Raw genomic sequence first — 17,804 nt, 5'->3', positions numbered from 1 at the left:
CATCCAGGTACTGCATTTTTCGGACTCTCTTGTTGACTATGATGGCTATTCCATTTCTTCTGAGGGATTCTTGCTCACAGTAGTTGATAAAATGGTCATCTGAGTTAAATTCACCCATTCCAGTCCATCTTAGTTTGCTGATTCCTAAAATGGCGATGTTCACTGTTGCCATCTCCTGTGTGACCACTTCCACTTTGCCTTGATTCATGGACCTAACATTCCAGATTCCTATGCAATATTGCTCTTTACAGCATCAGACCTTGCTTCTATCACCAGTCACATGCACAACTGGGTGTTGTTTTTGCTTTGGCTCTGTCTCTTCATTCTTTCTGGAGTTATTTCTCCACTCATCTCCAGTAGCATATTGGGCACCTACCGACCTGGGGAGTCCATCTTTCAGTGTCCTTTCTTTTTACCTTTTCATAATGTTCATGGGATTCTCTAGGCAAGAATACTGTACATCATGTATATAATGATATACATCCTGTCTATTGGTTAGATGCAGACTTAGAGGGGAATCATACAAGAGTGTGAACACCAGGAGGTGGGGACCATAGGGACCATCTTAAGATTGTGTCCCCACAGTAGGGGTGAAATACAGGAGGTGTATGTAGCACATACTTTAAGAAAAAGAAGCATAATGTTGGTATGTTGGGATGAAATGGGATGAAAAAAATATTTGCCTCATTTTTAGAACTGAACTACGTTACCACTAGGTGGTGGTGTAGTCATTAGACTTAAGACTTCTTAGCTACTGCATTTATATAAAGCTCTTTGTTCTAAATCTTTTCAATTAGGACTGAAGAGTGGGGTGCCTGCTGCAATGTTGAAAATATACCAGAGGGGTACAATCAAGGAACAGAAGAAACAAAGGTTTGAGATCTTCTAGGGCAAAGAATTTTCATGATCTTGGCTTGCAATATTATAAGTTAAACTAGTAAAGGTCAGATGGTCCATTTTAGTTATATAGGGTGGGGGAGGAGCTGATGTTTTCCTTTGTGGAAGTGTTGATCTGAAAATGTAAAATGTGTGCTTAATGTTCTCTGAATTTTTATTCTTATGAAATTGTGATTTTTTTTTCCAAAGCTTACTCTGAACACTTCAGAAATTTCAGAAGCTGTTGTTTTCAAGTTAAAGTAATATTAGAAACCTAGTGGATATTTAGTTTGCAGTCAATCTTCTGTTGCTAAGGTTTCTTTTTGTCATTAAAGAAAATAATGTTTATTCCTGTTTTACTCAAAGTAAAAAGGCAGTAATAGGAGAAGTAAATAGGAGAAGTAGAAGAATAGTAAATAGGAGAAGAGTAAATAGAAGAGTAGTAAATAGGAGAAGCAAGAGGAATTTTTCCATTTGTATAGGTCTAAAATCAAGCAGACCTTCAGTTTGAGACTAGCTAAATAGGGCAAATGTTACTAGAACAATCTTGGTGTATGCCCTCAAGTGCTGGTAATTTGGAAACAGTATGGAATACCATGAAATTCTAGGAAAGCAGGAGAAAAAGCTAATTCTCTGGAAATTGTAACAGATTTTGATCAAAATGAAGTAAAGTTTTCAGATTTGTCCAGGTGACTTCAGGGTACAGAAACACTTGCACCTCTGTGTGTATATCAAGATGAGACTTGTTGAATAGCCCTGACTGAATCTTTAATTCTCGTCTGTGTTGCATTGGTTTATATATGTCCTGAGTTATTGGATGCTTTAGAAAATATTTCCCTTCTGCCATCTATAACCTTTTAGATTTCTGCATATTACTTATTTAGACTCCTGATTTTTAAAATACACAGTAAAATTTATTGTGGTTTTTATTTCTTTTAATAAAGAAGGAAAGGCCTATATGTACATAGTTTTATAAAAAGGAAGAAAAGAATCTTATTTCTTCCTTCTTCATAGAAGGAAGACTTAAAGATGGTGAGTTGTAGCATGATTATTTTTGTTTTAGTCTCCAGAAAATCCATCAAAGATGCTCTTCCCCTATAAGGTGCTCAAAGCCCTGGATCCAGAAATCTATCGTAATGTAGAATTTGATGTTTGGTTGGACAGCAGAAAAGGTAATGAAATAACAGGATATTTTTGAATCCTGACAGATCTAGGAGAAAAATTTTGCAAATTCTTTTTAAATAAAAGATGTTTTCAAACCATGGTTATGAAAAACATTTTTATATGTTTATATGGTACTTTTTAGCCTACTCAATACACGATTTAAGTCCAAAGGAGGAAGCAAATAGGTATAGAATTGGTGAGGGATCTTTTAGAATCTGATGTTCATCAGGGACTTCAACTTTGCAAAGACTCTGTCTTTTTTTTTTTTTTTTTAATAAATTTATTTATTTTAGTTGGGGGCTAATTACTTTACAATATTGTAATAGTTTTTGCCATACATTGACACGAATCAGCCATGGGTTTACATGTGTTCCCCTTCCCGGACCCCCCACCCACCTCCCTCCCCATCCCATAAGACTCTGTCTTTAGATAACTTTAAGAGTACCAGAATTATAAGTGGAAATAAGTTCCACTTAAGTTTAATGTGTTAAGATGGATGATAGATGAATAGGTCAAGTGTTAGCAAGCTGTGACATGTGAGTCAAATCCAATCTGCCACCTGTTTTTGTATGGTCCATGAACTAAGAATGGTTTTCTATTTTTAAGTGGCAGGGAAAAATTAAAAGAACAATATGTTGTGACACATGAAAATTATATTCAATTTTCAGTGACCGTAAGGTTTTATGACAGATTTAAATAGTTGCAACAGAGTCTGTATGGCCTACATTCTTTAAAATATTTATTTTATTTCTCTTACAGAGAAAAATTGCCAACCCTTGAAATAGGTAGTTGTTTCTCCTTATAAGATAACTAAGTTGATCAAATTAGGTCTTAAAAGTTCTGCCATCAGTGTAGCCTTTAATGTTTTGTATACAACTCCTTGGACCTTGGTGGTGAACCTAGGTATAGTTAATAATCTAGAATGAGGTTAATACCTTGTAGAACACAATAAATTGCTAAAAATACAGTTGACCCTTGAACAACAGGAAGGTTAGGGCCACTGATCCTCCAAGTGGTTGAAAATCCAGATATAATTTGTAGTCTGCCCTCAGTATTCCCAATTCCTCTGTATCCACAGTTCCACATCCTCAGATTCAGCCAAACTTGGTACTTGTAGTACTATTGAAAAAAATCCACATAGGAGTGGATCCCTGCAGTTCAAACCCATGTTGTTCAAGGGAAAACTGTATTGCTTTGAAGAAGCTGCATAGTGTTTCTTTTTTTTAATTTTTTTTTTAAAAAATGAAGTGTTACTTTCAAAGTGAACCTTATTGGTGTATGACTAATTCTAAGATTACGACCTCCGAGTTTCCACTTATTTGTGTCTTATAGCACAGAACTATTCTGGCAAATCTCCTTAAATCGACCACAGTAATAACTCGTTAAGAGTGATGGAAAGACCTTTCAGGACAGTGGTCCCCAACCTTTTTGTCACTAGGGACTGATTTCATGGAAGACAATTTTTCCATGGACCGGGAGGGGACTGGTTTGAGGATGGTTCAAGCACGTTACATGTATTGTGCACTTTATTTTTATTATTACATCAGCTGCACCTCAGATCATCAGGTGTTAGATCCCAGAGGTTGGGGAACCCTGCTTCAGGACATTTTCGCTACAGATTTTAGATTATAGGGGTAGGTAGCATTGTCAAAAACACTGTGGTAAAAACAAATTAGAAAATGAACTATTGTAAAACAGGAAAGGAACCAGTTCAGTTGAGCTTTAATCTTCATTTTCTTTTAATAGAACTTCAAAAATCTGATTATATGGAGTATGCTGGGAGACACTACTATTTGGGAGACAAATGTCAGGTTAGTTTCTTCTTTAAAGAATCAGTAATTTGTTTTTCTGAGATTGTGGTTTTAGTCATTAATATGTGAGTAACAAACTAATTAATGTTTATGTTAGCTTTTAATTACAAACTTGTGATTATATGTAAAGTGACAAGGTTTTTCAGCTTGTGCTGCCTCCATTGAACTGGACTGGTACTGTTTATTATCAACTGCTTCAATAAGTAGATACTGAACTCCATTTGGGGAGAAGAAGTATTTTTTCTTAGCAAAAGCCAGATCTGCTGATAGACTCGAGACTAGATGTGTTCTTACTGTCTCTTAACCCTCTTTCAGGTTCGCTTGGAATCAGGTGGAAGATATTATAATGCTCATATTCAGGAAGTTGGAAATGAAAACAGTTCAGTAACAGTCTTCATTGAAGAGCTGGCAGAAAAGTAAGAATATAATAATTTGTGAAATTAACTAAAATCTTTGGCTCTTGATGTCTTTTTATAGTATTAAATTGAGAATTACCAGGATGCTAGTAAGAGAAGAAAGTTATATCTGGTACTGGCCTAAGATAACTTATCTTGTAAAAGTATGTGATGAAGTATGAAATTTCAGTATATCTGTGCCTAAGTTTTGAAATCCTAGGTAATAGCCAACTTATTAGAAATATTAAGTACAACAAAATTCTGATATAAATTTATACTAATTTGAAAGCTAGTTTGCTAACTGAGCCTCTGCCAATATAAAATTAGGCTAGCCCATTCATTCTCAAACTTTAACATACCTCAGAATTATATGGACAGCTTGTTAAAATTCAGATTGATGAGCTCTGTAAGTTTGTGGTGGGGTCCAAGACTTTGAACTTGTAATAAGTTTCCAGGTGATGCTAATGTTGTTGGTCCACTTTGAGAACCATTAAACCAGGCTGTGCTGCCCTAACAACCAGACTCTCAGCAAACTTAAGAAAGAGTTCATTTCCTTCTCATTTAGCATGTTCATACTAGGTCAACAAAGGAGCCCAGGTTGACCAGGGCTCTATCCAGACATACGCTGCCATGATCACAGGCAGGTGGAAAATGAAAACATGACAAACCATGTGCTGGCTTTTAAAGCATATGCTCACATTTTACTGGCCAAAATAGGTTACATAATTAAGCCAAAAGTCAGTGAGGTGAGAAAATATAATCCTTCTCCAAGGAGAGGCAACAATTATTTGTAAACTAGTCTACCACAATCTTTCCTACTGAATGTGGTATGTGCTATAAACAGCTATGAATTTATACAAACTGCTCTTAGTTTTCTAATGTACAAAGAAAACTTCAGTGAGGAGGCTAGGGGTTACAGGTTTAAGTAGAAAACACTTGAAAATGAAGCAGGAGGGATCAGCTATGTGTATCAAATGAGAATTGACTGTTTTGCAGTGGCTTCATGTTGTTATCTCTACCTTTAAGGCATGTTGTTCCACTGGCTGACTTAAAACCAGTTACCCAGGTGACACCTGTTCCTGCCTGGAATGCTATGCCCAGTAGGAAAGGAAGAAGTTACCAGAAATTTTCCGGGGGCTACATCCCAGAAATAGGTTTGTATACTGAAAGTTTTATTATTTTCCTCTTCTTGTACTTATCTACATTGCACTTATTTTTTAAAGCTGTAACTTAAGTCTTATCCTGGTTTAGAGTTCCTCCTTTGACACTACTGAAGTTTTGGGATGAATAATACTTTGTTGTAGGGAGCTGTCCTGTGCATTGTAGGATGCTTGGCAGCATCCCTGGCCTCTACTCCCTAGATGCCAGCAGCATTCTTCTCCAAGTTATGACAACCAAAAATGTCTCCAGGCATTGCCAAATGTGCCACAACGAAGGAAAGGGCAAAATTGTCCCTAGCTGAGAACTACTGTGTAGGTGATTTTGTTTAAGCTTAAGCTGGGGTGGACTTTAAGCTCTAAAACTTGAAGGGAAAAGATTTCTCAAAGAATTAGGAAAGCATCTCATGGAAGCAACCAGAGATATTAATAGGCATGATTTCTTGGATAATAATAACATAGGAAATTGAATGACTGACTCTGTTTTGATGACAAAAGTTGCCTGTACTAAAGATAGTGCTGAGATGTCCATTGATACAGAAGTTTCTTGTTCATTTTCCCCTTCCAAATGGAACACCTAGTACATCCTTTTTTTTTTTTCTAGTACATCCTTTGAAAATAAAGAAATTTCTTCCCCTGTATTCATATAGATTTCCGAGAAAAACATCTGAGTGTTCTAGACACTTGTGGGATACCTTGGACCTTTTGTTTTGGTTATGAAGCTTATTGCTTACTGCTTTGTTTTCTTGAAAGCTATGTCAGAGATGGACATGAAGCAACGGAAGAAGATGTTCAAGAAAGTTAGAGGGAAAGAGGTTTATATGACTATGGGTTACAACAGGGGAGAACCCCTTCTCCCACCCAGGCTTCAGCAGAGTATGCCTTATGGGCATGACTCTCCAATGCACTACTCACAGACAGCTGGCAATGTTATGTCTAATGAACATTTTCATCCTCAAAATTCATCTCAGAGACAAGGTCGGGGATATGGGATGCCCAGGTAGGTCTTAACTAACTTTGAAGATAATGTACATCTCTGTCTACACATTGGAAATAATTCCTGGGCAGAATTGTGGTGGAACTTAGAAATATCTTAATAGTTTAGATTTCTCTCATAATCTCTACCTGAAGGGACATAGAGAATGGAAATGATGTATTCTTAAATTCTTGTCAAACTTATGGAAGACTCGTATTCTCACAGTCTAGGAGAATATGGAGCAGTTGAAAAGGTGCTAGAAGATAGAATGCCATCAAGCTGAGTGCCATGTATATGGCACTGAATCTATCAATAATGAATAGGCCAAACTGTAATGGAAAAGAATAGGAAAAAAGAATGTATGTATATGTATAACTGAATCACTTTACAGCAGGAATTAATACAACATTGTAAATCAGCTATACTTCAATTAAAAACAATGGATAGGCCTCATGTCAGTAGTGAGGAAAGCAAAGCTCTTTCTATTTGATTGTTTTTAGAAAGATATCTTAATTCTATTTAACTACAAAGACTGACTACTCAAGCACTAGTAAATAAGAGTTCTGTTTTTTCCCCCCATTATTCTTAGGGATTCATCTCGCTTTATAAACAGGCACAACATGGAAGGCCCTAAAGTTGGTTTTTACTCTGGTCCAGGTAAAAGGTACTGCCAGAGCTATGATAACTTCTATAGATCTCGGTAAGTGAACTTTAAGTGTGGAAGGTTAGAGAAAATGAGTGAGTCTGACTTTATTGCTATGCAGTAAATATATGGACTAATATTTTTAAAGTGTCAACATTGAGGTGTTTGAACTAGTATTTAGAAATTTAGAAACAAGTTAGTATCATATTTTATCTTTTTATCCCCTTCTCATTCTGCAAATTTAAGTTCCTTTAGACGTAGTCACCGCCAGATGCATTGTATGAATAAGGAGTGCCAGTTTAGCTTTGCTCCAGAGAATGGACAGATGCCCAGGGGCTTGGAAGAAACCATTACTTTTTATGAAGTTGAAGAAGGGGATGAGACTGCTTATCCAGCTTTACCTGTAAGTAGTTCAAAGTTTTACTCACAAAGCTATTTACTTTTCTCTTTTATTTTTTTAAGTAAAGGTAATGTGGATAAATTTTAGCTATTTTGCAAATTACCAAATAAAGCCCTTCCTGGAAAACATGATTTCTCATCTTAGAGCTTTTAAAAATTGGAGAGGGGAATTTTTTAAGCTGTTCTTACAGAAGAGGCGTAAAGGTGGACTTGCCTATATAAGTATGGGCTAAAATTTTCTGTTTTCTTGATCATTACTTCCTCACATATTTTTGATTCTGAAGTACATTTCAAATATTTGTAGCTTTTTCCTCTGACTATATAGGGACATTGTGTTTGTGTGTATCTCTTTGGTACAGAATCATGGAGGGCCCTCTACAGTGGTTCCTGCTTCTTCGAGATACTGTGTTGCAAGGCAAGGACATAGCTCAGGCAAACAGCCTTTGAATTCAGAGGAGGATGATGGCCAGAGTGACAGTGGTGAGTCAGTTACAGTTCAGTATTTTTTAAAAAGATGATTCTTATGGTATGAGCACAAAAGGGGTAAAGTTTTGGTTTGAAAAGGGTCCCACTCTGTTCTGGCAGCTCATTTTGAAAGTTATCAGTTCTTGTATCAGAGCTTGCTAGATTTTAAATATGTCTTGATATTTTCAGAAAGACAGACTTCTATTTCTGTAAGGCCACTACATTGTTAAAATGTTCAGTTCTCTGATAGGTCTTCAGTGAGTGTTGATTTGGCGAGATTTCAGTATTGGAAATATCTATTCTTTATTAGTAAGGAACTGTTCATGTTGTCCATACCATTTGTATAATTACTTTACACTTTTCCTGTGATTGTTATTTTATAAGACTGCTGTGAAATAATTTCTTTTCCTGAAGAAATCTATTTTATCTATAAACATTACTATTCATTGAGTTCTAATGGCCATATACTACTGTACTAAGCAATTATATTTGTAATTTAATATAATATTTTGTCCCTCTGAGGAATGTGTATATTTGTTTTATATATGAGGAAATTGAGATTCAAAGGGTAAATGACATAGCCAAAATCATATACGTGATAAGTGGCAGAGATTTAATTATTTATAACAGCTTTACTTAGATATAACTTACACATTTGTACACTTCACCTACCATGTACATTTCAGTGTTTAAAATGAAAATGGTGGCTTTCAGTATAGTCATGAAGTTGCATACATCATCACAATCAATTTTAGAAAAAGAAACCCTGTACCCATTAGTGGTCTTCCCTAGTGGCTCAGCTGGTAAAGAATCTGCCTACAATGCGGGGGACCTGGGTTCGATCCCTGGGTTGGGAAGATCCCCTGGAGAAGGGAAAGGCTACCCACTCCAGTATTCTGGCCTGGAGAATTCCATGGACTCTATAGTCCGTGGGGTCCAAAGAGTCGGACATGACTGAATGACTTTCACTTCACTAGTGGCTCAGACAGTAGAGGATCTGCCTGCAATGCAGGAGACCTGGGTTCAGTTCTTGGGTTGGGAAGATCCCTTGGAGAAGGGAATGGCAACTCACTCCAGTATTCTTGCCTGGAGAATTTCATGGACAGAGGAGCCTGAGAGGCTACAGCCCAGGGAGTCACAAAGAGTCAGACACAACTGAGCAGCTAACAGTTTTATCTATTAGTGGTCATTCCCCATTATCCCCCCAGCATCCCCTTCCCTACCACCAGTCATAGGTAGCCATCGGTCTGCTTTCTGTCTTAATGGATTTGCCTGTTCAGGATATTTCATATAAAAGCATTAATGCAATATGTGGTCCTTTGTGACTGGCAGAGATCAGTTTTGAACTTGGTTTTATCTGACTCTAAAGCATATATATGTGTATATATACACACACCATTAATATTTGTTAGGAGTGCCTTGCATCATGAAATGTGCTTATTTTATTTTTTACTGTTTTTCTGTAAAATGATATATGCCTACTGAAACACTTCTGCAGGAATTGGGTGGATTAAGGAGGTATGAGGCGGTCTGAATGATACGACTTACTGGTCAGCGTCTTTTCTTGTGATATTCTTCTTGCTGCTATTTATGATGAAGAAAATAGATTTTTTTTTTTTTGCTAGGTCTAATTTTTTTTTTTTTATAAATTTATTTATTTTAGTTGGGGGCTAATTACTTTACAATATTGTAATAGTTTTTGCCGTACATTGACATGAATCAGCCATGGGTTTACACGTGTTCCCCTTCCTGGACCCCCCACCCACCTCCCTCCCCATCCCATCCCTCTGGGTCATCCCATTGCCCCGGCCCTGAGCCCTTGTCTCATGCATCGAACATGGAATGGTGTTCTGTTTCACATATGATAATATACATGTTTCAATGCTATTCTCCCAGAACGTCCCACCCTCACCTTCACCCTCAGAGTCCATAAAATTGTTCTATGCATCTGTGTCTCTTAGTCTGTCTCGCATATAGGGTTATCGTTACCATCTTTCAAATTCCATATATATGCATTAGTATACTGTATTGTTGTTTTTCTTTCTGGCTTACTTCACTCTGTATAATGGGCTCCAGTTTCATCCATCTCAGTAGAACTGATTCAAATGTATTTTTTTTAATGGCTGAGTAATATTCCATTGTGTATATGTACCACAGCTTCCTTATCCATTCGTCTGCTGATGGACATCTAGGTTGCTTCCATGTCCTGGCTATTGTAAACAGTGCTGCGATGAACATTGGGGTACACGCGTCTCTTTCAATTCTGGTTTCCTCAGTGTGTATGCCCAGCAGTGGGATTGCTGGGTCATATGGCAGTTCTATTCCCAGTTTTTTAAGGAATCTCCACACTGTTCTCCATAGTGGCTGTACTAGTTTGCATTCCCACCAACAGTGTAAGAGGGTTCCCTTTTCTCCACACCCTCTCCAGCATTTGTTGCTTGTAGACTTTTGGATAGCAGCTATTCTGACTGGTGTGAAATGATAGTTTTGGAAGTTTTGGCCACAGCAATCAGAGCTGAAAAAGAAATAAAAGGAATACAGATAGGAAAAGAAGAAGTAAAACTCTCACTGTTTGCAGATGACATGATCCTCTACATAGAAAACCCTAAAGACTCTACTAGAAAATTACTAGAGTTGATCAATGAATATAGTAAAGTTTCAGGATATAAAATTAACACACAGAAATCCCTTGCATTCCTATACTCCAATAATGAGAAAACAGAAAGAGAAATTAAGGAAACAATACCATTCACCATTGCAACAAAAAGAATAAAATACTTAGGAATATATCTACCTAAAGAAACAAAAGACTTATATATAGAAAACTATAAAACACTGATGAAAGAAATCAAAGAGGACACAAACAGATGGAGAAATATACCGTGTTCATGGATTGGAAGAATTAATATAGTGAAAATGAGTATACTACCCAAAGCAATCTATAGATTCAATGCAATCCCTATCAAGCTACCAATGGTATTTTTCACAGAACTAGAACAAATCATCTCACAATTTGTATGGAAATATAAGAAACCTCGAATAGCCAAAGCAATCTTGAGGAAGAAGAATGGAACTGGAGGAATCAACCTGCCTGACTTCAGGCTCTACTACAAAGCCACAGTCATCAAGACAGTATGGTACTGGCACAAAGATAGAAATATAGATCAGTGGAACAAAATAGAAAGCCCAGAGATAAACCCACGCACATATGGACACCTTATCTTCGACAAAGGAGGCAAGAATATACAATGGAGAAAAGACAATCTCTTTAACAAGTGGTGCTGGGAAAACTTGTCAACCACTTGTAAAAGAATGAAACTAGAACACTTCCTAACACCGTACACAAAAATAAACTCAAAATGGATTAAAGATCTAAACGTAAGACCAGAAACTATAAAACTCCTAGAGGAAAACATAGGCAAAACACTCTCCGACATAAATCACAGCAGGATCCTCCATGACCCACCTCCCAGAATATTGGAAATAAAAGCAAAAATAAACAAATGGGACCTAATTAAAATTAAAAGCTTTTGCACAACAAAGGAAACTATAAGCAAGGTGAAAAGACAGCCTTCAGAATGGGAGAAAATAATAGCAAATGAAGCAACAGACAAACAATTAATCTCAAAAATATACAAGCAACTTCTGCAGCTGAATTCCAGAAAAATAAACGACCCAATCAAAAAATGGGCCAAAGAACTAAACAGACATTTCTCCAAAGAAGACATACAGATGGCTAACAAACACATGAAAAGATGCTCAACATCACTCATTATTAGAGAAATGCAGATCAAAACCACAATGAGGAAAATAGATATTTTTAAGAATTTAATGAGGACAAAATATCTAGCCCAAGAATGATCTTTGAGGAATTTGTACATGCATGTGTATGCCTGTGCTTATGTATGCATATTCTCTGCTCTTTTACTCAGGATGACCCTTTGTCTATTTCTTTTAGCGTGGTGGGTACCTTCAGATGTACTGTTCACCTATAGTGGCATATTTAGAGTAACCAAGTATTTTTTCTCACCTTAAATCCTGTTTTCTGGAGGAGCTGCCTGCATGTGTATTTGATAAGTGATATGTTGAAGAGTCAAATCCACTTTTGACCTTTGGGGTTTTATTTGGTGGAAAGTGGTCCAACTGAAGGTTGATTTTCTCTGAATTTCAATGATACAGCAGTCTTAGAGAAAAGTACTTCAGTCCTCTAAGCCATCTTCTGACAACAAACTGATTTTCAGTGTATTATTTACCTGTGTCAGGCTGAAAAACAGATGAGGCATGACATATTTCTTTAACATTCACCTAAGCAACCTATTGGTTATTATACTCACATTACTTTATAATTACCATTTGCTATATATCAAGCATCATGCTATGTTCTTTTCACCCCACTATGAGCTAGGTACTATTATCCCTGTTTTACAGTGAAGAAATGAAGACACAGAAATCAAATAACCTGCCTAAAGTGATAGTTATTCAAGATTCAAATCTAGACAGTTCTAACTCCAGAGCCAGTGAAGTTCAGTCACCATAATCTACTGCCAGAATTGGACAGAGCTGGGTTTGTCACATCTGCCTGAACTCTTAAGAACCAAGGGAATTTTCAAAGGAGAAATTTGTACTGTTTATAGCCAGTCTGACTTTAATATCTGTTGACTAGTATTAAAGCTTCAAATCACTTGTTTCAAGGCTGTGTACATTTTAGTTTTGAACATGTACCCATAAAACTTGAGAAAAAGCAAGTGTTGGCCATCTGATACTGCTGAGCAAAAAGCCCTACATAAATGCACTTTTTCTGTCTTTTTTTCTAGGGGGATATCATGAAGAATATATTTATCCTTCAGGTCAGTGAGATCTGATATTCATCATTTATAAAATTTCGACTATAAAATAATGCTCATTATTGTACTTTGGTTATATCTTCTAGAACCAGACTATGACACTTCAGGTGTTTATAGCACAGCAGAATCTACTGCAAACTTGGTAGGTATTTAATTATAGTCACAAACACATATAGCTCCTGTATACTAGAGCACTGTTCTAAGAGCTATGCACTTAAATGTGTTTAAGTCAGAACAGTCCTATGAGGTATTAGGGTATCATTCTGATTTTGTAGATGAAGAAATTGAGACCCAGAAATTAGCTCATCTAAGATCACATTTTTCTGGAAATTATCCTAGATGTCCCTAATATGTGTTGATACAAGGGAAATTTGAACATTGGCAGTGATGATTTTTTTTAGAGGATTTTGTCATGGGTCATTAATCTCAGGTACTTAATATAGCAAAAGTTTATTTCTGGGTTATGCTACTTGTGTAGTGGAGGTCTTCAGGAGGGCTCTGCTTAGGGGCTTAGGCTGATGGAAGCTCCATTTATTATTGTTAAGACAGGAAACAAAAGGTAGTGAATGGTGCATTGGCTCTTACAGCTTCCACATGGAGGTGACACGTTATTACTTACTTTTCCATTTCTTTCTTACTGGACTGAGCATGTTTCCCTTGAGACTCTTAACTTCTCTGTGCCTGGAAGTTGAAAACTTGGAAATAATAGCACTAAGGATTACAACATTCAATGAAACTCCCTCACGTGGACCAATTACTTCCTTCCACCTCAAAGGAGGCAACCCCAAAATTTCCTTCAGTGTGATTAAACTCAGGGCCCAAGGTTTCTGGAAAATGTGTAGTACTCTTTGTATTGGGTCCAGATGTGGTTCCTCTTGATCTGGAGGCCTAAAACCAAAGATACAAAGTTGTTTACCCCCTACATACCCAATTTACAGTGGTAGAGCGGGGACTAAAATATTGCAATTGAAATTCCCATCAGATCCAGGGAGAATGGGAGAAACAGTTACTGGCCTGTAGCAGTTCTGACATCATGCTGGACAGACATTTGAGGGCCCCCATCCTGGGCATTGGGAATGTTCCCTGGAGAAGCTCCCTGGTTAATTGTTTACTGGGGCTCTTGATTATGCCACAGCCCTTCCTTTCTTGGCCATATTTGAAGTAGGCATTGGAGAATAATCCTTGTTGGCAACTGAGCAGCTTCCTCACACTGCTTCTTACTCATAGGAAATTGAGAGCCCAAAGCTGGTTTTTAATCTCAGTTGGATAGTTTTAGTTCTGCTCGTGGTTTCTTTGGCTGTGTGATTAGTTTATTGTACAGCTTCTCTGATTCCTGTTAGTTTCATGTGCCAGTAGCCATACTGACATTAGATTTGCTATAATTGTTTGTATTCTTATTCCATTCATGGCTCAGCAGGTAAAGGATACGCCTGCAGTGCAAGAGACACAGGAGACACGGGTTTGACCCTGGGTTGGGAAGATCCCCTAGAGGAGGAAATGGCAACCCACTCCAGTATTCTTGCCTAGAAAATGCCATGGACAGAGGAACCTGGTGGGCTACAGTGCATGGGTCACAAAGAGTCGGACACAGCTGAGCGATGAAGACACACATTCCTTTGCATTCTTATCCCAGTTTCTCTACTACAGTGCAAATACCTTGAGCTTATCAGTCATTGATAGAAGAGTCATAACCTTTGAATACTTTCCCATGAGCCATTTTGTCCAAGTGCAAGGACTCACTTGGTGTTATATCCTTAATTGTAGTCCTGGTTTGAGATACCTTAGTGCAGTCATATTTTAATGATTTGAGTCTTGCTTCGAGGCCAAGTTTTAACTTCTCTTTGTTCAAAATATTTATCAATTTTATCTTTACAGTTTTGAGTTGAAGCAGTTACCTCTCCAAACCCTAAAAGTCCCAGTATTCAAGGATTCTATTCCCTTTCATTCCTGCCTACAAACTACTTTTCCTTACACATCTTAAAATACCTTGCTAAAATCTGCCCACAGTAATCGAAACACAAAATTAATCTTCTGTTTTCTAAACCTCTTCCCTTAAGAGCTACAAGTTCATAATCTTCTAAAGTCAAGTTTCCGTTACAGCAGCACCCTAATTTTAGTTACCAGTTACTGTTTTGGTCAAGCAAAGTTATGCTGTTGCAGCAATCCCCCAAAATCTCAGCAGCTTAACACAGTTGTTCAGTGCAGGTTGGTAGCAGGCCTTTGTTCATCAGAGTCACTCAAGAACCCAAGCTGATGGACCGTGTACTTTCATAGTCATCTTGGCAGAGCTGAAGATAAGGAAATTAAACACTGGGTATCAATATTTCTGCTCATATGTCATTGTCCAAACAAGCCACAAGGCCATACCTAACTAGATGAGACCCGGAAGGGCAACATACCCATGTACCTAGGAGGAGAATTGGAATATCTGTGAAGTTGAATGACTACCTTCTGTTCTCTGTGATTATTTTAAACTTTGATAGATAGCTTCATGTACTTAATTTTTGTTTTTACTGTTTAGGCAATACATCTTAGGAAGGTGAAGACAACTATGATATATAATTCTCTTTACATTATTTCTCCTTCCCTTCCTTGACCCCTGCTAGAGAAATAGGTTTTCCCCTCACTCTGTCATTACTATTCTCAGTATTACATGCTTTTTACACCATTTCTTGAAATAGCCACCCAAGTTGAAAAAGCAAATGAAAATCTCACCTTCAGGGATGACAAGAGTAGACATTTTCTTTTTGTCTCTTTAATTTCATTTGTTACATCTTCCTTTTTGTTCTGAACTTACTGTATCATACATCCCCTGTAGGTTTCAATCTCTTCGTGATGTGTTCTGCTCCCATGCCCCAGTCACCAAGTTTCTAAGTAATTTTTCCACAGCATTCTGAGAGGAGAGGACCTCTGCAGGACTTAAAGATTTCCAGGCACAGACTCTTCTTCTAACCGCAAGCATTTATTATTCTTACTTCCACGCCTAAGTCTCACCTAAATCCTTCTCTAGAATTGTTTGGAATTCACACCGGACCTTCTGAGCCAGGGCTGAGTTCACTTTTTGGCAGGTATTTGGTTTGCAGTTGGGGCTTCCCAAGACCAGAGTTCAATCCCTTGGTCAGGAAGATCCCCTGGAGAAAGGAATGGCAACCCATTCCAGTATTCTTGCCTGGAGAATTCCATGGATTAGGGGGGCTTGGCTGGCTATAGTCTATGGGGTAGCAAAGAGTTGGACATGACTGGGTGACTAACATTTTCACTTTGTGCTGTACTTGAAACCAAATTTTGAAATGTTCGCTCTTTAGGTCCACATTAAGTTGTGCTTATCTTTGTTACATTGTGGTTCCTCTTGTTTCCTGTGATTACTTCCCCTGATTTCCTCTGTGTTCTTACTATGAGTACCAGTTTCTGCTGCTGGTTTATTTTCCTGTCATGAAAATCTGTCATGCGTAATTCTGAGTCCTTTAAAATCATTTTTGCTTTCACAAAGACAAGATCTTGAACCAGAGGATAAAGATGTTTGGGTTATACTACATCCTGCTTGTAGGATGCATCTGACCAGTTATTCACCCTTGTCCCAAGCTGTATCTTTAGATGGACTTCTTTCTTTTAGCAACACTGTTGCTGGTCCTACTGATTTTGAGGGTTTTATGGCAAGAGAGGACACTGAGAAAGTGTTTAAATTACAGTCCTCCATTACATTTTAGTATTTGCATTGCGACTAAACTTGGATATGATCAAGATTTCTACAGTAGGAAATATTAGGTTAGTGCAAAAGTAATTGTGGTTTTTTTGTACTGGAATACATTCTTAAATGTGGTTGTGTTGTACATTATTTTAATGTGCATTTCTCAGTTTTTGTTTTTTTTTGCTAATGACTTGTTATGTGCAGTTTATTTTTTTTAGACTGGAAATGATGTTAGACAAAAAGTAAATTCAAGTGATTTTCTTATTCGAGTTCAAAATGAATTGTAAAGCAGCAGAGACAACTCGCAACAACAATGCATTTGGCCCAGGAGCTGTTAATGAGTATACAGTGCAGTGGTGGTTCAAGAAATTTTGCAAAGTAGTTGAGAGCCTTCAAGATGAGGAGTATAGTGGCCGGCCATCAGAAGTTGACAAGAACCAATTGAGAGCAATCATTGAAACTGATCCTCTTACAACAATCCAAGAAATTGCTGAAGAACTCAGTGTCAACCATTCTGTGGTCATTTGGCATTTGAAGCAGATTGGAAAGGTGAAAAAGCTTGATAAGTGGGTGCTTCATGAGCTGATCGGAAATTTAAAAAAAATCATTGTTTTGAAGTGTCATCTTCTCTTATTCTGTGCAACAACAGCAAATCATTTCACAATTTGATTGTGATATATAATGAAAAGTGGATTTAATACAACTGGCAGTGACCAGCTCAGTGGTTAGAACAATAAGAAGCTCCAAAGCACTCCCCAAAGCCAAACTTGCACCAAGAAAAGGTCATGGTCACTGTTTGGTGATCTGCTGCCAGTCTGATACACTATAATTTTCTGAATCCCTGTGAGACCATTATATCTGAGAAGTATGCTCAGAAAATCAATGAGTTGCACTGCAAACTGCAATGCCTGCAGCTAGCATCAGTCAACAGAAAGGGCTGCATTCTCCATGATAGCACCCAACCACATGTCACACAACCAGCACTTCAAAAGTTGAATGAATTGGGCTATGAAGCTTTACCACATCTGTGATACTCACCTGACCTCTTGCTGACTGACTACCACTTTTTCAAGCATATCGACAACGTTTTGCAGGGAAAATACTTCCACAACAAGTAGGATGCAGAAAATGTTTTCCAGAGTTTGTCGAATCCCAAAGCACAGATTTTTATGCTGAAGGAATAAGCAAGCTTATTTCTCATTGGCAAAAATGTGTTGATTGTAATGGTTCCTATTTTGATTAACAAAGATGTGTTTGAGCCTAGTTACAATGATTTAAAAGTCACAGTCTGAAACCGCAATTACATATGCACCAACCTAATAGAATGGTCACCTTAGGCACTAGAGTGATGCCTTTTGGAGTGTTATCATAGTAGTCACTTGCAAA

General features: G+C 37.5%; 1 protein-coding gene across 1 annotated transcript in view; it reads left to right on the top strand.

Annotated features, from left to right (window-relative positions):
• The window catches only part of ALG13 (ALG13 UDP-N-acetylglucosaminyltransferase subunit), a 78,176-nt gene that overhangs the window by 38,157 nt on the left and 22,215 nt on the right, over positions 1 to 17,804 (top strand). The window contains 11 exon segments of the mRNA XM_081566416.1: positions 798 to 873; positions 1,940 to 2,048; positions 3,787 to 3,851; positions 4,167 to 4,267; positions 5,273 to 5,400; positions 6,157 to 6,403; positions 6,969 to 7,079; positions 7,269 to 7,425; positions 7,781 to 7,901; positions 12,701 to 12,733; positions 12,817 to 12,872. Coding sequence (XP_081422542.1) covers positions 798 to 873; positions 1,940 to 2,048; positions 3,787 to 3,851; positions 4,167 to 4,267; positions 5,273 to 5,400; positions 6,157 to 6,403; positions 6,969 to 7,079; positions 7,269 to 7,425; positions 7,781 to 7,901; positions 12,701 to 12,733; positions 12,817 to 12,872 — 1,204 coding nt within the window.

Source organism: Giraffa tippelskirchi, chromosome X (assembly GCF_054371585.1).
Source record: "Giraffa tippelskirchi isolate mGirTip1 chromosome X, T2T-mGirTip1v1.2.pri, whole genome shotgun sequence".
Classification (NCBI taxonomy): Eukaryota; Metazoa; Chordata; class Mammalia; order Artiodactyla; family Giraffidae; genus Giraffa; species Giraffa tippelskirchi.
The sequence above is the reverse complement of the archived record's forward strand: the minus strand, read 5'-3'. Positions and strand labels throughout refer to the sequence as shown.